Genomic DNA, 26,675 nt, shown 5'->3' with positions numbered 1-26,675 from the left:
TGCTGGAAATTTTTCATGTTTTTTCAAAACGATCCAATATTTCACGCAAGTACGCATATTGTTTCTTAGCCAGAAGAGAAGGTAGGATCTGAGAAATTGTCTCTTGCTATTATTCTTCTCAGCAGAAGGCATAATTTATTGGCATGCAGGCCTGTGTGACTGAAATAATACCTGTGTCAAAACCTTAAGGTAAACAACATCTACTGCTCTTTCCCCATCCACTGAGTTAGTAACTTCATTGTAGAAGGATGTCAGTTTGGTCAGACATTTCTTATTCATAAATCCATTCTGACTAATCCTGATCTCCTTCATCAATTTGCAGTTGCTAAAATAATTTTGAGAGTGCATGTTTTCAGCACCATCTGTGTATTTGGGATGTCAGTGTTTATTCTAAGTGAACTGAATTGAAGAAAATAGTCTAAGAATTGTCTATGAACTACCAATCCTCTAAGTTTTCTATTTTGGGAGATTGCTGCATGCTATTTTTTCCCTGCAAAAAGAAAAACATAAAACATTCTGTATCAATAAAATTACACCAAACAGTAATATAACATGTATTAATGAACTTTACCACAGCAATAAAATATGTATTAATGAACTTTATCACATTATGTAATATTTCAAACTAAATAAGGTAAAAATATGACTCAAGGATGTTGACAGAATTTCCCTCCAAGCACATTTCTAATGTAACATCAGCAGGGAAGAAGGCCATCTGTCCATGTGTTTTTCTGAAAGTATATTCAGGTTTCTTTGGAAAACAACCAGACCTTGTCCTTGTAGAATTTGGCAAATCTGAAAAAAATTGAGTCATTTAACAGATTGAATGTTTTTGTGCAATTCAAGAGACTAGAATGACAGGGAAAGCAACTGCCTTAGCATTAAAAATCAGTGTATGCCCTGTCCTCATGAATTAATAATAATGGTAATACTTAGAGCTTGATAGTTCTTTAAATGTTAATACATATAGTGTAGCCTTAGCTAAGGCAATATCATCTGCTGCACATACTTTTAAAGCTCTTTATAAGTATATTCCCTGTAAGTATCTTCCCTGAGCCAGGAAAGGATATTGATTGGTTTTTGTCTCTGCGGGACTTTGGTACTTTCAGTCCTGTATTTTCAGAAGTGTGTTCTCTTCCAAAAGACGTTTAAAATTATGCTCATGTGGTACCTGCAATTAGTATATTAAAACTTGAAGTTATATCAAGAATTAATTTGAACTGTAAACACAAAGAACTTATGCACTTTCTCTGAATAGAGCAATCTTGTTAAATGCAAAACTCTCATTTGTGAATTTTACCATCAATCTGTTTATGGTAGAGATAGTCAATACCTGTGGATTCTTTCACCAAAGTTTCCCACTTCGAGTTCTCACTTATTTACAAATCCTTGAAGATGTACAAGAATGTTACATGGTGCAACTCATGTGACTAAGATTGTTTTTTATGAAGAAATCTTCTGTATTTCACTTCTGTGTGTATTTTGTTTTCCTACATTTGAAATTAGTTCTTTTATAAATCTTGGAGTGCATTGATATTTTGATACATATAATTAATTTTGATTAGTTGGGAAAGAACATGGTTTGCCTGAGGGATGTGGAAGAGAGACCATTGCAGAGGTTATTGGCTTAAGGTTCTGTGATCTAGATTGTAATGAAAGATAGATCAATTAATTGTTCTGACTTGAAAATACATGTATATAGCATTTCAATTTTTTTGTCTTTTGTCAAAGCAGTGAGATAATAATTTCATAAATTACATTGAACTCAGACTTTTGGGAGAAATTGCTTTCCCTGCTTAGTAGCTTTGGACTTACAGGTGCATTGTTGTTCTTGGATATTCTTGGTTTGATGTGCTGCTGTTGTGACATACAGGACGAGAGACTACACTATGTAATATTTCATTTTCCTCTCCAGATTATACAGAACTTCATAGGTTTACAACAATACCATTTATTGTGCTCAGAAGATGAGAGTAAACCAATTTTAAATTAATGCAATATGTTCTTCAAGGAAAAGAGTAAGGGAAGCTGCAATCTGTTCTTGTGGTTTCAGGACCCTGTGGAGTAAATTCAGTTCAGCAAGGATATCATAAATGCCAGAAATATTCTGGGAAGGTCTGAGCATGACAGGATATCTTGCAAATAATAAATTAAGAGAAAAGGAGAAAACTACATTTAGCTAGTTATATTGTAGAGATTTGAGCACCAAGAAAAAACCTAATGACCCCTCTTAAAAAGGAAAAACACAGATGAAAAATGAACAAGATTTTCCAGGTACTGAAATTTTTAGAAATTTTTTCAAATTTGGGTTTTTTTAATCTCTCTGGAACAGTCGCACACCATATTAAAAAAAAAAAGAAATGGACTACATATTAGTATTTTGTAATATTTCAGTTTATATATTTATAACTCAGGGAGAACCCAAAGAGGCATTCAAACTGTGGTACACACAAGATACATGAACATTAAACCCCCTTGAATTGGTTGTGTCATATCAGACAGTTATGACTTTTAATCTCAGTCATTCAAAAATTAAGTGACACAGTGGGCAGTGCGTATTCAATATACCCAGTGGTGCTCAGAAAGTAACGGTTTATTTATCTTAGAGGGTTTATAATCTTTTTTCAAGGGAAGAGAACTGAGGCAGGAGAATCAGGAAACAATATTTAAAATAAATTTCTGAACAGATCACCCATAGAGAAAACTGCTTGCGCTCTTCAGCTGCTAAAGAGATCAAATTTTTACATAATCTGTTGTTTATGATAATATTTCACTATATAGAAACATTAATTTTCACTCTCAAATTAGGCAAGCCTGTGTTACAGATGTGGAACATATGTATTGTTTCATTTCAGTACAGAATTAAATTAGTTTCTTGAAAGAGAACAGATATAAGTCATAGCTCATAGAATCACAGAATATTAAGGGTTGGAGGAGACCACAGATATCATCTAGTCCCAATCCCACTGCCATTTGAAGCATTCAGTATAATTTTTATTTTCTGTCTTTGACAAATAAACTCGTGTTATTCCTCTAAAAAACTCAGACTAATGATGAAATTCAAGTTTTCACACATCAAAAATTTGTAACTTTAAAGAACAGCTGCCCTTGTGACAAAGGCTGGTTTTGTTTCAAGAAAGAATGTTGAAAATTATACATTGCCTAAAGTATTTTATTCTACTGTAATATGGCAATCGGAACAAATACATTTCGCCATGCAATTTTGTCTTAACCTTTTGAAATCCATGTACAAGTAGGTGTACAGAACAGGTGGAGCAGTGTCAGCTCAGGAACACTGGTCTGAGATATAATTCTTTGTTATATCACTCTTAGTAAAGTGATTTTAATAATTCTGAGACATTTCTGCAAGCCCTGACGCTTAGCAAAATGCCAGCAGTTGTAAGCAATTTTCAGTAAGGCAGGAGTGAGACTCCCTATATTTGGCCATTACGTTTCGCACACAGCTGGACAAATGGAGGAAGAGCTTCCTCAGAGGGCTGCAAAGGGGGTCCCATGCACTGTGGCTCCTATGGGAATAGAAAGCCTATGGGAAAGAGCCTGAAACATGGACAGAATAGATGGATGCATTTATGTGCCCTTGTTGGAATGGCTCTTAAGGGCAGCGTGGATGCTGCCTAAGTGGCTGTGGTAGAACAACTCTGAATCTAGGTTTCTTCCCCCCAAATCGACCTGTGAAACAGTGATTCCCTGCTGATTTTTACTTATTATTATTTAAAACAAATATGGTTGCTTTTTTTTTTATCTCAGTAATAAACTAAAAATTGTACTGCCACTTTTCTGAACTAGTGAATGAAAACTTTTAAGGTAATTTAATGTTTTCTGGCAATAAATTATAAAGAACGCGTATCTATATTGTAAATTCTGTCTCTTTCCAAAAAAACATTTAGTGTATGGGAGAGTCACAGATATCCAGAACAGAGTTCAACTAGACAAATTTCACCAAGTTTCTCACCAGCTGTGGGAGAGCACTGGGTTGTGGTTCTTTGATCCTGTTGTGACAAAGTGGAAAAGAAAATACTGCTATTTTTTATGTTTTGCTTTACTTTGTTTCAGAAAGTTCGAAAGATTCAGATTTTACCATCTGTCTTGTAATTGCAGTTTTGCAATCAAAAAATATTTCCTCATTTTAGTTGGCAGCAAAGTATAGACAGTGCAGCTATATCATTGCCACATACAGATACTGAAATGCCATTTTGTAGTAAGCAGAGAGAATCAGAAATAGGGCACAGTGAACCCCTACATACATCCATGCAAGGTCACTGTATCTGAAGCAGCATAAAGAAGCTTATGTCAACTCTAGCACCTGTCTTTCTACAACTGTTTTTAGCTATTTACACCTCCTAGAATTCCTGTGTAATACTTGAGCACAAAAGAACCTTTGGTTGATAAAGCATCTACATCACAAAGTCAACTAGTGACTGGCTGATGTGTGTGCCTTTATTCTCTCACAGCAAAGCAAAGCCAGCATCTCTTCTTCCACTTCCAGAGATAATAAAATACATTGTGATCTAATCTATGTCAAAGAACTGAATGAAAGAGTTTCAAAAACCATTTTTGCTATTAGCAGTCTACCACTTGTGACTAGACTTGTCATTCAAACGATCTAAAATTGAAAATTAAATTAAACTTTTGTAATCCATTGTCATTAACACTAAGAAATTGATTACTTACATTTTCTGGAGGGGATCCTCAAAATTAATCACACTGTGCAGAACTTGATTTAACTTTTAAATTCTGTAAAATTTCCATTATATTTATAATTCTCCTACAACACTTGAAGAAAGTTTATTCCTAATTCAATCATTCCTCTCACTTAGGGCTTTAGAAGAGCCTGCTGATATCATGAATTACTGGTAGCATGGTACAATTGAATGACTCCAAATGAGTCTCTAACAATAAAAGAGAACTGGTAAATGTATTATGCAATACATTATGGAAAAGAACATTACATTTCAACCTTAAAGGATGGCTGTGGTATTTATTGCATCTTAGAAAGTTAAAGCAAAGTCTGAACCTGTTCATGCAAGACAGTTGAACAGAAGAAGGTAAATTGCCCAAACAGATAAATATCAGTCCTCTTCTCATGTGAAAATCTGTTTTTGAAATAATTTCAGATTCAGCCTCTTGCATTAATATATCCTAAAATCTGTGTTATGACCTGACAATGCTGGGAGTGGATTATTTTGAGTGTAGCACCTCAGATAGTGAAAAAACTTGAAAATTATGTCTGAAAGGTATAAAGCATGGGGAAAACAAAAAACTTCAGTCTTCTGTGTAAAAATCAAAAAGCCAAAAACCTGGGAAATATATTTGTGTTAGAGCTAGCATTTGAGATTTTCTACTCTGTTCAGACTCTCTTGCTGTGAACTTGATTGTGTGCATGAATTATTTTTTCTTTCGTTACCCTTAATGAAATATTAAGGGTAAAGTAACACTCTAAAGTGTTAATATTGAACTGGGAGTATTGAACATTGTTTTAAAAACTGAATGAACTAGAGAAAATCGTCTTAGAAAATAAATAATTTTTGCCTAGGTAAAAGGGGACTTCCAAGACCATGAAATACTTCCCTGTAGAAGTTCTTTGGCAAGATTTCTGTCTGCCTCATAGGAATCGGTAGCTTAGCCTCATGAAAGAAAGATTAAGGGTCTAAAAATGAACAGATTATTTGACATATGTGGTATTTTTAAAGCCCTTGTGGAAAAGGTGCCAGGTTGTATAAATCATATGCTTCCTCTAGAGTCAAACTGGGAAAAAATTCCATGGGAATCTGGAATAAATTTGAGAACCTGTCCTTGAAACGTGGTGCAAGTTCAGCTTGCAGTTGAGCTTGTCAGGAGAAAAAGCCAATGGACAAATGTGTTGTGGGACTCTGTCCCTAGGTCTTGGGTTTTGGTCTTCTCTGTTGTTGACTTCACTCTGGCATGAAAGTCAGACAAATTGCATCTGTCCCTCCTGGCCCTTCAGCAGCAGGAAATCAAGTTCCTGAGCAAGGGAAGAAGTGGCTGCTTTTAATGATTCCTTGGAAAGGGAGCCAGGGCCAGGAGGCCTGACAGGTAGAGCACCTGCCTTATTGTGCATACCTGACACAAAAAGGAGTTGCACTCCTGAAGGAATGCAAGTTTAAAAGCTGTCACTCTGTCCCTGACTGTTTGTTGAGGAATTAGCTGGGGCTTTTAAAAGGAGCATCATATCAAAGCAACATGGAAGACAATTATATGGAAGAGTGTTTTATTAGTTTGCTTTTTTGTTTATACTGCTGGGAATTCTATATTTGAAAATTTGTTTCTGTTTTGTTGGCAAAATGCTGTTTTGAAAATACAGCCTTCCTGATTTTGGAAGAGATACTCAATATTTTTGTCAATTTGGTATATAAAAATATATCCAGATAAAGATAATGAAACTGAATGTCTCCTTCCTGATTTTGTATTAAAATGAAGCTAGTATAGAACTCTGTCCCTGTGACATAGTGGGAATATCATAGATTTTGACAATCTCCATTTCTCTTTATATAAATTTGAACTAGTCTTCTTCTATTGCTATAATTCCTTTTGTATAACTTATGAGACATAAAATTATGGATGATAGTATAGGTTATGGCTACATTTTTCCTTGTCTTTTACATTCTTTTATAAAAATTTTGGCTGAGCTTTTCATGCTATAAACTAGACAGACGCTGACTCAGGGTAGAGTTTTTCCTAACTAAAATTCTTCTTTTCCCTCAGGATCTTTGACACTTGAGAAGTGCTGACCTAGAGAGAGCACACTGTTAAAATACTGTTTTATGCTAGAGTCTCAAAAAAGAAACTGATAGATGACTAGCATTCACAGCCTTTGGCTGAGAGAGGTCTATTTGCTGATGTCTGTGCAGGAAAAAAATGATGAAATTCAAGCTCAGGAAATTGGGAAATGCAACTGTGTTTCATTATGGGTTTTGTAATTTTATTAGTTAGAAAAAAATCCACTAGCTAATATTAGTGTGATGAAGTAAAACTAATTCTGTTGTGATTTTTTTCCCCCATTTGATGTATGCTTCTACTTTTTGGGGTGTTTATTACTATAGATAGATGAAAGCATTGCATTTCATAATTGTTAGCACTATTAATCACAGAATGACAGAATATGCTGAGTTGGAAGGGACCCACAAGGATCGTTGAGTCCAACTCCTGACCCTGCGCAGGACCATCCACAAGATTTGCACCATGGGCCCAAAAGTATTTTCCAGACACTTCTTGAACTCTGTCAGGCTTGATGATGTGACCACTTCCCTGGGGAGCCTTTTCCAATGCCCAAACACCCTGCAGGTAAAGAACCTTTTTCTGATATCCAATATAAACAGGTCTCTTTTCACAGTTCTGCTCTCCAGCCTCTCATTCCCCAGTACATACATCCAGGGCTACCCATCCCAGCTGCAGTTCCTTGTTGAGCTTCATGTGGTTGGTGATTGCCCAATCCTCTGATTTGTCAAGGTCACTCTGCAGGGCCTCCCTGCCCTCAAGGGAGTCAACAAATCTTCCCAGTTTTGTATTGTCTGCAAATTTACTTAGAATCCGCTCGAGCCCTGTGTCCCAGACCCTTATGAACACTGAAGGGCGCAGGGCAAACCGCTGTGCCACTCCCTTACTGATGTGCCTAAAAGTTCCTAAATTTAAAATATAATATATTTATATATAGCATTTTCAGAGGAAGAAAATTTAATAATACAGATTTTCTTATATAAAGGTTATAGGTTAGCACAAATGCATCTAAAATTAGCTTTTTTTTTTAGATTGACATTTAATCAGATAATATTTTTCTTGTATTTTTGAAATAATGCACTTAACCTTCCTCCCCCACCTCCATGACACTGACAAATGGAAGAGCAAGACTGATTAAAGGAAAAAAATGAAATACTGTGTTGAAATACTGCATAAGTTAGTTAGGATTCTCTTTAAGAGATTTTGAGTTTGCCAATGATGGCAAACCTGTTCTCACAAATTGATGTTTCATAATTTTTTTACAGGGAAGAATATTTAACAGCAGAGTGAGAATTTCTTAAAAACTTGACTTCAAATGACTTGCCACTTTTTTGGCTGCCAATCTTCTGTACTCAGTGTGCCAATCATCTACGTAATTCCCATGGCAAAATGGATAAAGTAAAAACAAAAGAAATACCCCATTTGGGAGAAGAATTGTCGCACAGTGAGTTACCAGTTAAGGGCATTTATCAATCCATTAGAGTCCCAGAGGACCCAGGCTGACTGATGGGACAGTTTGTCTTGTAAAGAATGTGCTGCAATTTAGCACAAAAGTCATTGCAATTCATAATTTAAAATTTATTTTTAAACAAAATTGGCTTTTTTAGAGTCTATAAGGACTTAACTATACATGTCAACCCTGTATGGAAGCAAGGAATTATGACTGGGGTAATTAATACTGTATGTTTTTATCTGAAGGGAAGCTGGAATTTTTCAAATAAGTTCTTGTTGGTCTCTTCAACTTTAAATACTTACTGTCTGAAAATGATTGAAATTCTTAATGAATGTGACAGCGAATGCATGGTCACATTCTGCAGAAGTTCTGATGTAGTTTCTCTCATTTGGCCATAAATCATTTGGATAGAAATTGTATAAATATTGGAAGAGTATAACACAGTTGCACATTAGGTCCTTTGGCAGAGAAATGTGTCTCTATGCTCAAACGTTGTTTAAGAAGTCTCTGCTCTTTCCTACTCCTAGCTGGTCAGTCCCATCCACTACTGCAGAACTTCCCTCTTACCTCTGTCAGTTCAATGATTTTAGTTGTCTCAGTTGAGCTGTGGTTTTAAATTGTTTTAATAAACAATCTAAATTCTGTTTTTTGCTATTGTCTGTTTACATTCTTACAAATGAACTGGTAAGCCAGTTCATTTGAGTGATAGGATTGATACTTTTTCTTAGCCAAGAAGGGAAAAACAAAACTGTATACTGAGAGAAGGTAAACCACTATTTCTTTCATTATTCTTACTTGGTCTGGAAGAATCTGAAAATCCAGGCTTACATTGTTGAAAGCACTACAAGGAGATGTTCAGTATCTGTTTTTAACTATCTTTAAACTTCTGAGGACTTTTCCAATCTTCATTATTATCTCTATTGCACTTTTATTATCTCTTTAAATATATGGTGTCCTTAAAATTCTGAAGAATGGTCACTTGCATCAGTAATCTTTGTTAAAAGTGGTCACTAAGCCACTTCCCTACACCAAATATTCTATTGAAGTCTGTTTCTCACAGCCAAGTTTTTGTCTGAGGAAGCTTGGTAAAAATAGCTCTAAAAATATAGATCAGCTGATAGTCTTGTTTGCTTGTTTTAGTGCTAAAAAGAAGTTAACATAATTAAACCTGATTATATGAAAAACTAGTAAATTATTTTTATTGCCACTTAGAATCAAATAGGAAGACATATTGATTTAATTATAATACTAAGAATAGGATTTTTATAAGTTTAATATTTATTAAAATGTTAATTAGTAGACTGAACAATATCTTAGTTCATTATAAACTAAGTTCTTATGACAAATTTTCTTAATTTTATTTGAATTGCAAGACTGAGTTTAAGGGTAAAATATTTAAGATCACAGTGGTTTTAAGTGTGTATAAAGCTCTAGAATCCTAGAAGGCCTGAAAAAATTCAGGGAAGAAAAACATTGTTAGGTGTTTAGGGTTCTCAAGAATTTATTTTAAAAGTGCACTGTTAATTAGTTTTTAAATTTATTATAAAAATGTTGTATATACAGTTTTAGAGTACATTTGGACTTTGACATAGTTTTCATACATTTAAACACTTTGACAGTTCTAAACCAAAGGCTTTATGCTTTACAGGAACCATTCTATGAGATGTACTAACCAAGTTTAAATTTTGTTCATTACCTTTGTTCAAAAGTCAGAGCTGAAAACACAAACCAGAGCTGTTTTCACTGCCTCTTAGGATAAATGTGAGGAAAAAGACATTAGCATCTCAAGGTTCACTGAAAATAACTAAGGCACACTGGAAATATTTTACAGAGTAAAATAAATTTATAAATTTATAAATTTATAGAATAATATTATAAAATTACAATGGAAAGTTAAGTATAATGGTTTATACTGACAATTAGTATAAAATTCTGATACAGAAACACCTGGAACTTTTTGATCTCTTTACGTTTAGGACAGCTTGACTAGCTGACTGAAGTACAACATAAAATATTTTAACTACTGTTGTGCCAACAATGAAGAAAAAAAAAAGCAGAAAGCATTCTCAATTTTTTGGTATGCTGTGTGCACAGCTTTGTGTATGCAGAAGCATGAAAAATAGTCAAACACTAATGCAAGCCAGAATGACATCTTTTTGGCAGTTTACCACTGTTACTGAGGAAATACAATCATTTCCAATTTCTCATATTGCTCAGCGATCTTGAATTTAAAAGGAATTCAGTCTTTGGGACTCTGTTGATTCATTCTGCAGGTTGCAGAAGTGGTCCAGGTCCATGGCATTTCTCATGTTTTTTCAGTCTAAATGTTATCTGTGAAAAAGTGCAGTCGAGAAGCTCTATTTGATGTAGACTTTGTAAGTAGAGAGATGTTTTCCTCAGTATTTTAAAATCTGCAGTGAAAAGTGTTTGGTGTGGAAAAAATTACCCAGTTACTGAAACAGAAATACATTCTGAATAGCTACAGAGTTGCAATGAAAGTCAGATTGTTAATTATATCCTTTGAAAAAGATCTGTGTTACTAAAAGGTGGCAATTATCTCAATGGTAAAGTTGACAATAGTGCAGTTCCCACTGGGAAATAATATGCTTCCCTGAAGGAGCATACGCCAGATCCTTCCCTGAACCACAATCCGTTCGAAAGGGTTTTATTTCCTCAATTTTGACCTTCAGAACAGGTCCGGTGACTTGTTTTAGCTTGTGATTGGCAAGTCTCAAGGCAAATTTCCTAACAGAAAGGCAATTTATTGAACCAGCAAGATTTGTCCTACAATAAATGTGGGGATGAATATCTCCTTTCCAAAGAGAACAAGTTTTAGAGGAGACATGAAACAAATTCTGAGCTCACATATTGGCCAACTTTGTGTCATACTAATGTCAAAGCTACTTATCAAATATTTTACAAGGTTAAAGAATACTGAATGGCAAAACCTGAGATAATGCTTTGTAAGGTCAGATTCTAGATGTTGATGTGTAAGGATTAAGGGTGAATGCATGATATGTAGGAGATATTTGGTGGTTTTAATCTTAAAATGCTCTCTTCTTGTTGTTTTCAAGATAATGTAGCATTTTCTATTGATTGTTCATACCCTATAGTGATAGAAAATGCATACTTTGTTAAAAAATAAGCAGTCAGATTAAGATCGTCTTGTGAGCCTGTCTGGAGGATCAGAAAGCAAAGACTGTTCAGATTTACTTATTAGCTGTTTGTATGCTATTCAAAACTTGAGGATGCTGTACCATCCAAGGGTATGAAACATCTTCATTCCTTTTTATGTCAGACATGTTTGTTAACAGAGAATTTTATGGTTGTCTTTCAATATCAGAAAATCACACTCTCCTCCCTAAGGTGAGAAGTTGCCAGCAGATATCATTTCCCAGGGAAATTCAGAGCAGCCTTAGCCATAGAATCAGGAATGGTGTGTAGTAAAGAAAGGAGGAGGAAAAGAGGTTTTATAGTCCATTATCACCTAGGGAAGCTTAATGAAAATGACAGGAAATCATGAGACAAATGCTTTCTTATGAAAAGATAGGAGACATTGGGAATGCAAGTACCGGTGGCCCTGAAAAGAAGACTGTGACTGTCTGCAGGGAGTATGGAAAGGTGTAAGTAATTGTTCCATCATTAAAACAGCTAAAAATTAGCTTTTGTTCTTTTACAGCCAGGCCACGTGGAAAGCTACCTGACTCTTCTAGCTGGACAGTCAAAATTGAATTTTCTCAATAATACCACAGAAGTTGCTTTCGTGAAAAAAAATTGCTGCACAGACAAGTTTGGACTGAATTTCTTTCTTAGGAGCTGGTAGAACAGATGCTGAGACCTTTGCAATTATGCTGAAGATTTCAGTCCTGGCACGTACAAGATCATCTAGTTCCAACCCCTGTGCCATGGGCAGGGGCACCTTCCATTAGATCAGGTTGCTCAGAGCCTCATTCTACATGGCCTTGGCCACTTCCAGGGCTGGGATATCCTCAACTTCTCTGGGCAGCCTGTACCAGTGCTTCACCACTCATAGTAAAGAGTTTCTTCCTACTGTGTAATCTAAAATTACACTCAGTTTGAAGCCACTCCCCTTTATTCTATCACCACATACTCCTGTAAGAAATCCGTCTCTCTCTTTCTTGTAGGCTCATTTTGTGTACTGGAAGGCCACAATTAGGTAATCCCAAAGTCACCTCTTCTCTAGGATGAACACCAAATTTTTAGCCTTTCCTCATAGAAAAGGTGCTTCATCGCTCTTGGCATCTGGGGGCCCTTCTCTGGACTCACTCCAGCAACTCCATGTCCTTCCTGTGTTGGGGACCCCAGAGCTGGATGCAAAATTCCTTCCAGTGGGGTCTCACCAGAGCAGAGGGGCAGCATCCCCTGCCTGCCTGCCTGCCTGCCCTGCTGCCCTCGGGCTCTGGGCGCAGCCGGGGCCCCTCTGGCTCTCTGGGCCGGGCCATGTCCAGCCTCTCGCAGCAGCCCAAGCCCCTCTCAGCAGGGCTGCTCTGGGTCTGTTCATCCCCAGCCTGTGTCGATACCTGGAGGTCACACAGACCCAGGTGCAGCACCTTGCGCTTGGGTGTGTTGAATTGTGTGAGATTCCCATGGGCCCACTTTTCAGGCATGTTCAGGTCCCTCTGGATGGTGTCCTATCCTCTAGATGTGTCAACCACACCACTCAGCTTGGGGTCACCTGCAAATTTGCCAAGGATGCACTCAACCACTTTGTCATTGATGAAGACATTAAAGCAGTGTTGATCCCAATACAGACCCCAAAATGACGCAACATATCACTGATATCCCTCAGGAGCTGTTCACCACCAGCCTTTGGATGTGATCGTCCAACAAATTCCTTATTCCACTCAACAGTCTACCTATCAAATCCATCTTTCTCCAATTTAGAAAGAAAAATGTTTTGAGGGACCATGTCAAAGGCTTTACAGATTTACAGATAAATGACATTTGTGGCCCTTCCCTTGTCACTCTTGACCCTTGTAATCACTCCATCAGAGAAGGCCACTAGTTTGGCCAAGCAGAACTTTCCCTTGATAAAGCTGTGCTGGTTATATCTCATCACCTCCCTGTTTTCCATGAGCCTTAGCACAGCTTCTAGGAGGGTCTGTTCCATGATCTTCCCAGGCGCAGATGTGAGTCTGACGGGTCAGAAGTTCTCAGGGTCCTCGTTTCTACGCTTTTAAAAAATAGGTACATTTCCCTTTTTATACCTGTGACTTTACCTTACTGCCTTGACTTTTTGAATGTCATTGAGAGTGGTTTGGCAACTACACAAGCCAGTTCCCTCAGGATTTCTCAGCCTTCTCCTCATCCATTGTTAGCAGTTTTCCATGTTCTTTATTAGGGGGAGTTACACCTTCTTTGACCTTCCTGTTCTGGTTAGAAAACCAGTGAATTATCTGTAATTCCTGTAATTGCCATTCTTACTCATTCCTTTTGATGCCTTGACCAAGCCTTGTTGTATCTTATGCTAATTGTCCACCTAATTGATAGTTCTTGTCTCAATGAAGTGTAATAATGCAGCCTGAAAGCACCTAACAATTGTAGCGCATGTGTGCAGAGGAAGGCCCAGCAAAGTGACAATAATAATTTCCCCTCTGTTGACTAAGGGTTTCAAAGTTCATTTGAGATGTGTTTGCTTCTGGTTATTTAACACAGGAGCAGTAGAGATAACTAGCAATGCAGAAAGCTTTGCCGAGGTAATTGGGATCCAGCAGTGAGTGATTGTGCTTGAAGGAAGGCTTATCAGGAAATATAAAGAAAATATAATATTGTAGAAACTAAGAGAGCTACATGAAGAAACAAAAAATACAGTTAACTTCTCTGATTTTTTTCTTTTAAAGCAGATGTTAATACTAGTGCTATCATTTAGTCATATAAGTTGCCACCTATAGAATAATTCTATAAAATAATAGGTTTAATATTCACCTAAAAAGCATTCTAACTAAAGATTTAATGACTCATCTTGCCATTTTTGTCTTATAATTTTATTTAATATATTCATTTTAATGTGCATTAAAGACTTTCTAATACTTTCTGTTTAACAGCAAGTCTTTATTTTCTGCTTTGAGCTATAAGCTTCATTCCAGATTTCTGCTACAGTTTATGTATTTCTAAAATTTTTCTTTGTTTCCTAAACTTTCTTTAGAATTTGTTTATTCTTCTTCAGCTTTAGAATTTGAAAAGATCTGTCAAAGAAATCCTAGTGAAATAAAAACTGCTGATGGAAATATTATTTTCATGTAGTCCTTTGTTTTAAGTCTGCAAGGCACTACAAAAGAGGAACCCAGAACCTATTGATTTGCTGAAGAGCTCATATTTTTCAGAAATTTTGTTTCAGATTTTCCATAGAAATGGGTAGATATAATGAAAAAAAACTTATTTTGACTATTTCTTTCAATTTTATCCATTTTTCCATTTATTGCCATGTAAAAATGATGTATAATTCTTGACATAGATCACGTGAACAGGTGCATCTCAGAAACAAGAAATCTTGTAAATTATTTAAAAATATCCAGGTTATCAGATCACTCACTACAGCATATTGAGGGGGTTTTGGTGTTTTTTCTTTTTCTTCTCTCAGCTACTTAATCTAAAATAATTAGAGAAATTCTCACTCAATAGGCAGTGTTGGGAAATAGCTTTCAAAAGCATGAATATACTTTGATTTATATAGATTTTCATTTGATAGCTTCATCCTCTTCCTGCTGTCAATTGTTGCTATATTTCATGTTGTAGCACTTTAAGTTAAAACAGCATGGGAAAGACAGTCCTGTGTCACTCTGATGGTACAGTGTGGTCAATACTTGCATACTTACAAGAACTGAGAGGCTGCTTTCCAAGGCTGAAAATAGAGTAATGAATTGTTGGTGACCATTGAGCATAACTTAAATGACAAAAATCCTTTCAATAAGTTATGCACCCACACCTCAAGAACTTTGGCAGGTTTGAAAGGAGTGAAGTACAGTGATTCCACCCTTAATGTTTTTGTTTCAGATTTTGAGACTTATATTGGTTTTCTACATTTGTGTCCATTAAGGTTTTGGGGGACTTTGCAGTTCAGTGATATATAGTTTTACTTTTTGTGTCACAAGTTTAATGACTAAGTCATGAGCTTTGGGCATTTAACTAGCTTCCTCCAAGTACATATGTAGTGCTGCTTTATTTTTAGTTGAGATGTTTATACCTAAATCCCATTTTAAATTTTATTTGATGTTTAAATCAATTCCATGAAAGCCATGTCTTTTGTCTGCTATTTAAATTTCTACTTCTGTTTTATAAGTATGTTTTTCTATGCTTGATTGGATTCCTCTGTAATAAAAATGTCATGGTACATTATACAAGGAAGTAAAACAAGTAGGTTATTTCTGTCTGGAGGTTATGGCTGTGATCATTGTTCATGTGGCTTCTTGGAACTCTGTGTATAATTCTTGTTGGGTACATCTCTGTTACTTTGGTAGGTTTAGCTGAGTTTGAGCTGAGATTTGGTGCCTCGGGAATTGATTTGGTGTGTCAGTCAATAACTGTGATTGCCTTTAGCATATAATATGGACACAGAGCAAAGGCTGTGAATCAAGAGAACATCCTTTGATGAAAAAGAATTATCTAGAAAGTGTGTTTCTTGAAACATTATCAATAACCTCAACTATCAGCTGGGTTGTTTAATTTGTTTGTTTCAAACTATTTGCTTGTGCTTTTCCAAACCTCCTTGGTGTTTAAATCTCATGTGAAGAAATGCAGGCTTTTAATAACATTTGGTCAAAATTTTAAGATATCTGGAATGTTTCCTTAAAGCAGAAGTCCAAATGCGTTTACTGAAAATTTTCAATCAGATTTGTGATTTTAAGTGTAATTAGTAGCAATTAAATTGGGATTTTCATGTTTGAAGGGACAATTAGACAGGAAGAACACTAAAATATCATGTGAAACTTTGTTTTGGGAAAGCGGGAATTTAAAAAATATCTATATTTTCTATGAAGAAGAGAAAAAGTATCTAATTAAATTGGACCAAAACTTATGTTAACTCTTCAGCTCAGAATTGCCCAGGAGTAACTCGGACAATAGATTATATTCATTTCTCCCTATTTGAAAAACACTTGTGTTGGGGTCCCTGCTGTCCTGACACCTTGGGAAAATTCTTGGGAATTTTTTGAGAATATTCTTGGAAATACTGAATATTGGTAAATATTGGTATAATGGAATATTGGAAATATTCTTGGAAAAAATATCACAGGACTATTCTGATGAAAAAGTTTGCTTTAGTTTGTGTTTTAACAGTTCCAAACTTGTACAAACTTCCAACAGTTTTAATGGAGCCTTCAATTTTTTACCTACTCAAGAACTCAGCAATTGCTTTAATTTTTTGGTATTTTTCTTTCATATCTTTCCTAATGCATTTTTTTTCATGTTTGTTTAGGGCTAGTAATAACCTTAATGATAGAAAGTCTGTCTCTGAGACTCCAAGCCCTACAAATGAGTGGTTTTTTTAGATCTTTCATCTTTCCCCATTTGCAAGGAATGTTGCTAAAACATGCTGATGCTCTGGTTCTGGACCGTGGATAAACTCTACAGAATGTTTTTTCCATCCCCTCATATCTTCTTTGCTCTACTTTCTACCCTTCTTGACTGACACTATGTCTTTCCTACCCTTCTTCTAAACATTTTTGCACTGAATTCCTCCAAGATGTTCTTCACATTTGTCATCTGTCATTTGCCTTAGCTGCAGTTGCCCCTGTAGTTATTGCACATCTGCTTATCTGTCCTTTGACTCCCTTGGTCTGCTGCACTGACCAGAGCACTCAGTACTTTCTATTTCTTTCAGTTCTCATTTTGTTCCTATGGAGTGGTCAAATAACTCATACATGTTTCATTCTTCTGCTGGGGTCACTGACCAGGTGCAGACAATCAATTTGCTCAGTGGCACCTACAGCACAATCTCTAAAGCAACAGACAAAATGTGGTGCTCTGCAGCAGTGAGGAAACATATTCTCTCTATTTCTTAAAATCTGATAATGGTGGATTTCTCAGCAAACCAAGGTTTAATGCTGATTTCTTTTTTCTGTAAAGGTGCCTTGGTAATGCGATGGTCATTCTGAGTGTTTCAGGGCATGTTTGAGAACATGCCTGTAAAGAAAAGTTCTGCCATAATTATTTTGTCCGCCCATATTGGGGGTAGGCTCAAATAAAAGAATATATAGCATTACACTGTTGTACAAACTGCCAGCAGATAGTGTGGAAGAGCTCATCCTGCCTGCTTATCACATTACTTTTTACATCTGTGTGACACCATGTAGAAGTCCAGAGACCTGAAGTATTACACTTGCCTAAGCACAGAAATCAAATAATGAAAGAGCCACTGCTTGCGCTATAGCAATGTGGACATATCAGTACTGTTCCTGAGTGTCAAAGTTGCTGGTATTGTCACAATTATCTGTGTTCTGAGCATAATTTGGGAATATATTTAATTATACAGTGTACCATCTTACCTAAAGTAAACCAATGTTTTATTAAACTCACTGGAATTAAATTTCTCCATTTAAAATGGTTCTAATTTAAAAGGTTCATTTTGGAAAGACTCTTCAAATCTGAGCTAATTAGCTGGGATTGCCTTTTTGAATACTGTGTAAAATTTTTCCAAAATATGTTAAAAATAATTGAACCAGCTGTCTAAAATTTAAAAAAGAGGTTTTTTATGATTGCTCATGCAAAAATGGTAAAATGAGTTTATAAATTATTTTAATCTATCAGTCTTTCATATACCTACAATTATATGCTTGTCTAATTCTAAAACCAAAAGTGGATATTTACTGCTGAACTGTGATTCTTACTCAAAAAAACCCCAAACTAAACAAACACAAACAATTAAAAACCAATCCCTTTTTCCTCAAATGTTTCATTGTATTTAGAACTGGATTAAAATTTCAGAAAGCTTTCTGAAAATATCCCCTGAATTAATTAGCTTGTTTTTACTTTTATGAATCCTAGCTGTAAACCTGTTTCAGATAATAAGTAACTATTGGAACATTTTAACCTGATTTACCTTTAATCTTGAAGTTGTATTGTTTTGGGCTTATAGAGGAGAGACAAGTAGCACAAATGAACCAGAAGGGTTCAGTTCAGGTGGGGCTGGACTGAAATGGGTCCCTCCAGGGACATTTGGTAGGGCCCTCATGGCCCTGACAGTATCCTTCTGTAATATTTTAGTTATTGGCATATTGGCATTATTAAAGCTCTGTGTAACTGTAAGAATGTTCTTACATTGTTGGGTTTTGTTATCTACAGTATAATTTTTGAATTGGCATCACAAATCATTGTAACCTGAAGTTTGCATCAAGAGAGTAACAGGTCTGGTCATGGGGAGAAAAAAATTATCCAGTGTTTTTATGCTTTATATATGTTTGTATTCCTATGAGTGATATTCATTGCACTTTATACTCATCTTACAGATCAAGAATTCCACTTATTTCAGCTAAGTCTTCTCTGAATGTCTAGCTCCTCTGAGTAGACTGTTTGTGAATTCCTTGAACCTCTGTCTTTAGGCACGTCCTGCATAAAATGAAGTGCAGGTAAACAATGTGGATGAAATGCTGGACTTCTTAAATTCATAGGAGTTTTGCCACTGCATTTTCTTTGGTCCAGTATTTAAGATTGCTGCTCTGTATCTATCATCAGAAAATGAGGAATATAGATTTAAGTTCTTAACTTCTTCAGCCCTCTTTTTTTTTCCTTTATATAAGACAAGAAAAGAAGAAGAAGGCTTGGCTCACCTAATTTTTCATTATCTTGTATTTTGGAATTTGTTATCCAAGATTCTTCTTTCAAAACGAGAACCTGGGAGGCAGATTTTAGCCTGAGGTTTGTGTTAAGTGTTTTTCTATGGCGAGAGAAAAAAACCTTCAGATCAGACTGTGATCAGTCTTTGTGAGCAGAAGTTTCCAAATCTTTGCTAAACTGGCAAAAATAGGCATGGCTGTATCCTCCCTTGCTAAGGATAAAATTATTCTAACTGAGAAGACTTTTAACAAAAAAGTGACTAAACAAAAGTGAAAAGGGCTCCTTAAAAGTCTTTGGCCTTGCTGATGCCTATTAGGACAACTGCTTTTCCCAGAGCAGCAGTTGCCTGGACTAATGATTTTCAAAAGACCATAAGGAAAGTGGAAATCAAGTGGTGAGAAAAAGGTCCTTAACAGCTGCTTTTGTTGCCAGAAGCTCCCTTGATTGCATCACATGCTCATCTCAAACTAGTAAAATTGAACCCAATGTCTCACTGATAATTATATCTTTTTATCTGGAAAAATGGGCAGGCCAAACAATCTCTTTCATCTGCCAGAATCTGTGAAGCAGAGGTAATTGGCAGGATGTTAGAGAGGTCATAGCATAGTCCAGTGAGAGATTAAATACACCTGAACTCCTTGAAATTATCTCAGAATCATTTCAGGCTTCCCAGGAAACTGATTATCATTTAAAGTTAATGATCATAGTGAAAACAACTGGGAAGAATGTTTGTTGTACAAGAAAACTCTGGATAAAAAAAAAAAAAGGTCTGTAAAGTAAAGAAAATTTTAGAGAAACTATACATCATTCAGGTAAAAATAAATCTTTATCTATGTCTCCTTATGTAATTTCTTTCTTCTTGAAAAAAACTTTCAAGAACAGCAAGAACCAATATATTAAGAGACACACATATGAGGTCTCTTTAACCTTACATGCTTAACCCAGGGATAACCAATAATGGATGCCCAGGGAAGAATCTAAGAATATAACAAGTATATAATAAATTTCTCAAATATCTTCCTAGCCTTTAGTCATTCCTACCTAAGGCACATCCCCAGCTGTTTGTCTTCCTGCTGTTGGGTAAACATACATAAGCATGCTGAGTGCTAGCAAACTGCCCGGAGCATTGCAGGACCCATGGTCTCTCTGCAAGCTCCAGGGAGTGAGCTGTGTGCTACCAGCTGATTTCAGCAAGAAAAGTGCCTTTCTGCAGCAGCAGTCACAATCCTATTTTTCTCCTTCTCTCATGCTCTCACCCCACTCCAGTGAGAGCATGATTGGTGAGCTTGCCCTTTTGTTTCGGCTGTTTCTTTGGGCTCTCTGTTGAAGCTCTGCTCCTTTCCTGCACATCTGCACTTCCCTTAAAGGAGTGCCTGTGGCTCCTCGTTCTTCTAGAAGCAAAATCCAATTCTTTTTGGGATTGTTTATGCTGGCTTTGAACACAAATGTTTGTATATGCAAACATTTTTCAAAAGCTCAAACCTAGCTGGATGCTGAGAGCCAGATAGTCATCCTGCCAAGTGACTTTAAAAATGTTAAGACTGTGGTTAGCATAAAGTGTTTGTCTCCCTGCTGTATCAGTTTGATCCCTAATAGTACCTGTAAAGTACTAATGGCAGTGGATCAGGGCTCTCTGCTACAAGATCTCACCTTCCAGTGCTCTCATTGTTTTCTTTGAGAGTAACAGTTCTCTTTATCTTCATTTCTTATCTTTGCATCTGTGTTTGTAGGGTTTTATTAAGTGCAATGCAAATATTATAGATTGTGCAGATTAATGGAATAATACAATATAGTGTTAGTTAAGTAGTTAGAAAAGTATATGCTAACAATATATGGGAAAGGCTAGTGAAACAGGTTGGAATTAAGGCTTTTTGAATTTGGAACTCTGTAATATTAACAGGAAATTAAAACCCAAATTTGGGTGTTTGGGTGTGCAAAGAAATCAAGTTCAAATCTGATTTATGAAGCAGGGATTGTATGCACAAAGATTTCAAGTTTAAATTAGAACTCTTGGTATTCTTTAATATAAAAATTTGACTTGTAAAATATTTAATGAAATTATTAAAAAGGGCTGTTATGCTTGACACAACTTCCCTCTCAGCATGCATGTTAATACTAAGTTCTAACTTAATTTTCCCTCAAATTTTTGTTCTCTCATTTATTGTCTCATACATGTTTCCCAGGATAGTCCTCTGGTCTTACAGTCTGACAGAAATGTAACAGTGAATGCAAGAAATCACATGGGACAGTTAACTGGACAACTGACAGTAGGTGAGTGTTCTTTATTGACTGTTATGTTTATCAATTTAGCTTTATTAATAGGTTTCCTTTATTATCATCACATATAAAATATTACTAAAAAGTCAGGAAAAAGAATCTCATCACCATGCTCCAAAACCATTGCATACAATGGATCATAAGAGCATGATTCAGCATTAGCTCAAGAAGAAAAACTAGAAATGCCTCAAAGTAGCTAAAATGAAAAGAGCTTAATGAAAAATTATTATTTTTGAGATCATTGTAACAAAACAAACTGAAAATGCCTCAGCAAAATATGTTTCAACAACACTTTCAGCAGGAAAATAACCATCATTTTCTTACACTTTCTGTCAGTCTTCCATTACTTCAGTGGCAATTGATTTGGCCCTGTCACTTGTGTAGGGCATTTGTATCAGAAAATATTCAAAGTGGTTGGAGTAACAGAATGTTAAAAATCAGAAAAAAACCCCCAAAAACCAAAGTGCTTTCCTAGTGACTACAAAAATTAAATGAAAAGGTAACATATTTCCAGCCATTCATTAAAACTGATATTTTACAAAGTATAAAATATAGCAGTTCCAAATGAAATGGATAGTAAAGAATCCTCTACTTATCTTTTTCACTTACCATGTATTTCCCCCTGCTTTATGAAATTTATTGTTATACTTTGTTTTTAGTATGAATCATACTTCTTGCATTAATAAATATGAAGTAATATTTTTTTATATTTTTCGAACTAGAGTAGTACTGATATTTATTTATTTTTAAGAATATTGGCCAGAAGAATCACTGAGAAATGATTTACTAGTTCTGGTACAAAACAATATATATTGACTGGGAATGGGATAAAAAATATAACAACATATATTCATAAGACCTTAGTACATCAAATTCAAGGAGACACCGCTTAGACTTCATTTGTTTTCATTTTTTTCATTTTACTTCTGGGTTAAGATGTGTTTTATTCACTGTTTTTTCCTCATGTGCTGAGGTTATGCCCACAAATAATTTTAACTTAAACTATAGTTGTAATCTATACTAAGTTTTCATAGTGACTGGAGACAGTGGCTTCTAGTTATAAAAATCTTTTCCAAGTGCACACAGTGGCACAATCTGCACTGATTTCCCTGAGCAACCACGTCGAATGAGCGTGCAAAGGTAACCAGACTTGCTAGCAGGTACAGATGAGGAAAATTAAGGTAACACCTGTTTTGGCCATATTGTGCTTGCCCAGTGCAATTACAAAATGCAGTTCTCTATCATCTGGTAACTCTACTGTTAAAACCCCTTCTTCAGCTGGTAACTGCAAAAAGGTGAGTTGTCATGGCAGACATTTACATTGGCTGAAATAGATATGATATTTTTATCACTGACACTATTCTGGCTGAGTGAATCCAGCACTGAAAATGTGTGTGAGTTTATTGAGGCTGACCTACTTAAAGGCATCACACTAGAGGTTAATATTCTAAAAACATGGATTCCTGAAAAAAACCTATGTTTTATGTTACCGTCATTAGGGCAAACTCCTTAAGCTTCTTGGTGTGCAGCTGGTGCCGTCCCTGGAGACTAGAAGCTTGTTAAATTGTAATATTGTATTTACATTACTTCTTAATCTAGCTCCCTCTTTGTTTCATATATGACCTTCGTTATTTCTTATATCTGTATAAAAATATTTTTCTGGGTTTTTTTTTGTGAATCCCTAGTACATTATTGAATGCATGTTAAAATACTCCTTATCTCTTATTAAATATTCCTTAATAAAGACAGTCACAACTGCCAGTAGAATTAGTAAACCCTGAATGCTGTACTATTAAGAAATCAAAGACATTTACAGGAATCTAAAAGTAAAAATATATTATTAAGGCACTCCCTTCTAAATTTTTTTGTTGTAAGAAACACAACAGAGACAAGTTTTTACCTTTGTTTGGGTAAAAGCATGGCCACATTTGCTGGAAGAATGGTAGGGGTCTTTTCCATACAAAGTTTGCTGACAAAAGAAAATATTTTTTTTCCTATTAGTTGTAAATGTGCCCCAGAAAGTCCCTGTCTTTAAAAATGCTCTCTGTCCATTCAGTAGTGATGTGTGCTGAAGCAGCTGTTTGTGTGGCTGCCCAGTGAAAGGAATGAAAATAAACAGTGAGGAAAAATATTTTAAACAACAACAAAAAAGCAAATTATCATGTCTTGGGGGAAAAAAAAAATCTTGTTAAAACTTTGAAATGTCATTATCTGTTCAGTTTTTAAAGAGTTGAAGAATAAGCAGTAAAAAAATAGACTACATATTTAAATGCGTGGCAGGAGCATTCTACAAAGAAAGAAGGATGCCAGTGCATTCCAAAGGATGATAATGCACTTTTTATACATGTGATATCATTGGCATTTTATCTTCATTTCACAGGACTGAAGTGATACCACAAACCAGCAAATAGACTGGTTTCATCCTGTGTTTGGCAACCACATTGCCACTCATGCCAAATTTTAGGACAACTAAAAATTCTTTCTGTGGTGTTTGAAACCATGCCATGTAAGAGTAAGACAGCCTTAAGAGCATATAATTAGAACTGTAATAGGAAGATGGATTGATGTAAAAAAGTGTTAGTATTGGGCTGGGTGGGAATATGGCTATATGTTCATTAAGGGAGATGGAAAAAAAATCCAGTGAAACTCTTAAAGGGTATTCAGTTCTGTAAGTGACAGAATATGTCATTAAAGTGCATCATTAAGACATCTTGGGAAATATCCTAATCTAGGAGGAGTGAAGACAAAGGATATTAAATAATGTATTTTTTTAAAAAAGTAACTAAGTGTATTGGATGATTGAGTGGTTGCATGTTTAAATGGTATAAATTCAAGTTATGCTTCAGGACATAAAGGACCAAGGGTACACCCATTATTGCAGTACAGCATTTTTTATACTGGCACCAAAATCTGTACAGAGAGAAAGTCACAGCTGTAGCAGTGCTTTCTGTTGGGAACTGTACCAACTGAGCAAGAGATGTTGGTTTGTACTCCAGTCTATTCATGACATATGGTCTGGAAACTGCCAAGTTTGTGTCTGCATCTCCAAGAGGACTCCACAGCCTTCAGTTTTTAGACATGCCATTTAAGTCCAATGGAGCAGATGTAGCACAAACATGAATTGTATGTGCAGAATAAAGATGAAAAGATGACAATCCATTGAATTTTGCTGGATAAATTGACAGATCTCTCCCCTCTCAGCCCTTACTTACTTATACTTCTGTAGTGTGCATTCTACAGAATTACCTTTACACAACCTTTTTTCTCTGTTTAATCAATGTTTGCACAGTTTATATGGAAAATTATTCTTTTTTTCTACCAATCTTAGAAATGCACATTAGTTGCTTCCTTTGAGCCACAAGTCTTTTGTCTCCATGCTGTCTGCACATATCTTGGCTACCTCTGCCTGCTTCTGAGTGGAGTATATTAGGCTCACAAGCACAAAAAAAATGTAATGTGAGAGGTGTTTTTTCTTACTTTTTTCTTTACTGCAATAATTGCTTCTGACAGGTATTTCTGCTACTGTTTGACCCTTTTCAATTCATAAAGAACTCTAGGGATATCTGAAATGCACAAAAAAAAAAAAGGCATTTAATTTTTGCTAAGCTTTCAGCCCTCAGACAGAATCATACACAGACATCCAGACCTGTACAAGTCACAGCTTTGGAGAGCTCCTGAACCTGTCTCTCTAGTTACTGAGATCTCCAGAGCCATGCAAATTCAGAAAAAATATTTGAATACCAAAGTTATATCACATTCTTGCAGCTACTTTTTGAAAATAGCAGGCAGATGTATGATTTCCAATTACAGCACTGCTAAAGACTGATAACACTGCTAAAAGATTTACTCAAATAACTTGTCACACTTGGAGGTCCTTTCCATACATTTACCATTACAAAACTTGTCTTGTGTATTCCGAGATCTTTGTCTTTAAAATGTGCTTGCTTACTTGTGGTGCTCCATCGAGAGTGCTTGGTGTATTGTGCAGAAACTGTTGGACATTAGAAACTGCAGGTCTGTAACTTTGTGGGAGTGGGAGTCTCCTTCATCATCCATACCTTTATGCTGTATGGCAGTTCCCTATGCTTATATCAAGTGATAAGTGATACCGTAACAGGTAACACATCCTGCTACCCCTTTGCTTCATCGCCTCAAGGCCACTCCTGGGGCTCTCTTTGCAACAATTAGATATCAATGAAGATCTGAAGCAAGATACATTTCAAGTATTCTTGCTTTTAGAATCATCTGTGGGGGTAACAAAATGTTATAATATGATCTCACTCTATCGGGTACTAACAATAACAATAAGGTACAAGTACAAAAATGTCTATACATGTTGCTCTAAATCTTTGGTATTATTGTCAAACATTTGTTTGAGATTTTTATGAACTTGAACTAAGTATCCATTAATAGCATGCTTAATGAGACAAGAAATGTTTCTGGTTTTGAATCTTGTTTGCATATACTGTAGCCTCAAATGTAAGGTCCTTTCTCCCAAGTATTGCAAGAAGAGGGTGGTTTTAGGATGATCATACACATACATTCTTTCCTTACTGTTGGAAAAGGGAAAAAATGGTCTCAGCTCTTCTCTTATCCGCATAATTGTTCTTGTATCATCTGTAGTAGAGTGATGGGAGGAAAGGGATGAGTTGGTTTATGATCCCTCATCAGTTTCTGCCTTTCAACTGGGCAAACATGGATTAGAACTTGTCAGGAGTATGTGAAAGAAAGGCTTTCTCCTTCTGCTTACAAAGAGGTTTGCCTACCTGTCATTCCAACTACAGTGAGATTTCCAAAATCTGAAATGCATTAAACATTCTGCTAGTCTAATTTCCATATTAAGGCAATTGCTCTTGTAACTGCTGTGGTACAGTAGGATAATTATTATTGCTAAGAAGATATGGGAAAACAAAGCCAGATAAATGAATTATCCATTTCTCAGCCTTCTCTCAATTTCTATTCCTTAACTGAAATACAGACTGAATAAACACAAGTTTTGGTCTCTAATACCACTTTAATGTATGCAAATAAGCAGTGTAGGCAATTCATTTTACCGCACTTAGATGAATTAGTAGTCCAGTTTTTGCAGTTATATACAAAGAGGGCAATTTCACATTGAAATTCAGAATGAATATGTAATAGCTTAAAATCTTCTTTTGGGACATTTTTTCATTTATCAAGTTATTGTGGTGAAGGTTTTCAACTTATAGTTACTTCACTTCCTCTTAATTTTCTAATACAGAAAAAAATGAACACAGAGTCCCTAATTTCTGGACTAAATTACTTGCATTGCTTACATATTTTCAGGTTTTTTGCACCTTAAATGGAATTTTCTGTTGACAATCATTAGTTGGTATTTTCCGTGTTACTTTTAGATTAGGTAGTTGTCATTCAGAGA

At 35.7% G+C, this 26,675-nt stretch overlaps 1 protein-coding gene across 2 annotated transcripts in view; it reads left to right on the top strand.

Moving 5' to 3' along the window:
* The window catches only part of SGCZ (sarcoglycan zeta), a 377,337-nt gene that overhangs the window by 302,208 nt on the left and 48,454 nt on the right, over nucleotides 1-26,675 (top strand). For both annotated transcript variants that reach the window (XM_063155945.1, XM_063155946.1), the window contains exon 4: nucleotides 21,184-21,271. In XM_063155945.1, coding sequence (XP_063012015.1) covers nucleotides 21,184-21,271 — 88 coding nt within the window. The remainder of the gene's footprint in view (nucleotides 1-21,183; nucleotides 21,272-26,675) is intronic.

The sequence above is a fragment of the Melospiza melodia genome, chromosome 5 (assembly GCF_035770615.1).
Source record: "Melospiza melodia melodia isolate bMelMel2 chromosome 5, bMelMel2.pri, whole genome shotgun sequence".
Classification (NCBI taxonomy): domain Eukaryota; kingdom Metazoa; phylum Chordata; class Aves; order Passeriformes; family Passerellidae; genus Melospiza; species Melospiza melodia.
This window is presented reverse-complemented; position numbering and strand designations above follow the sequence as displayed.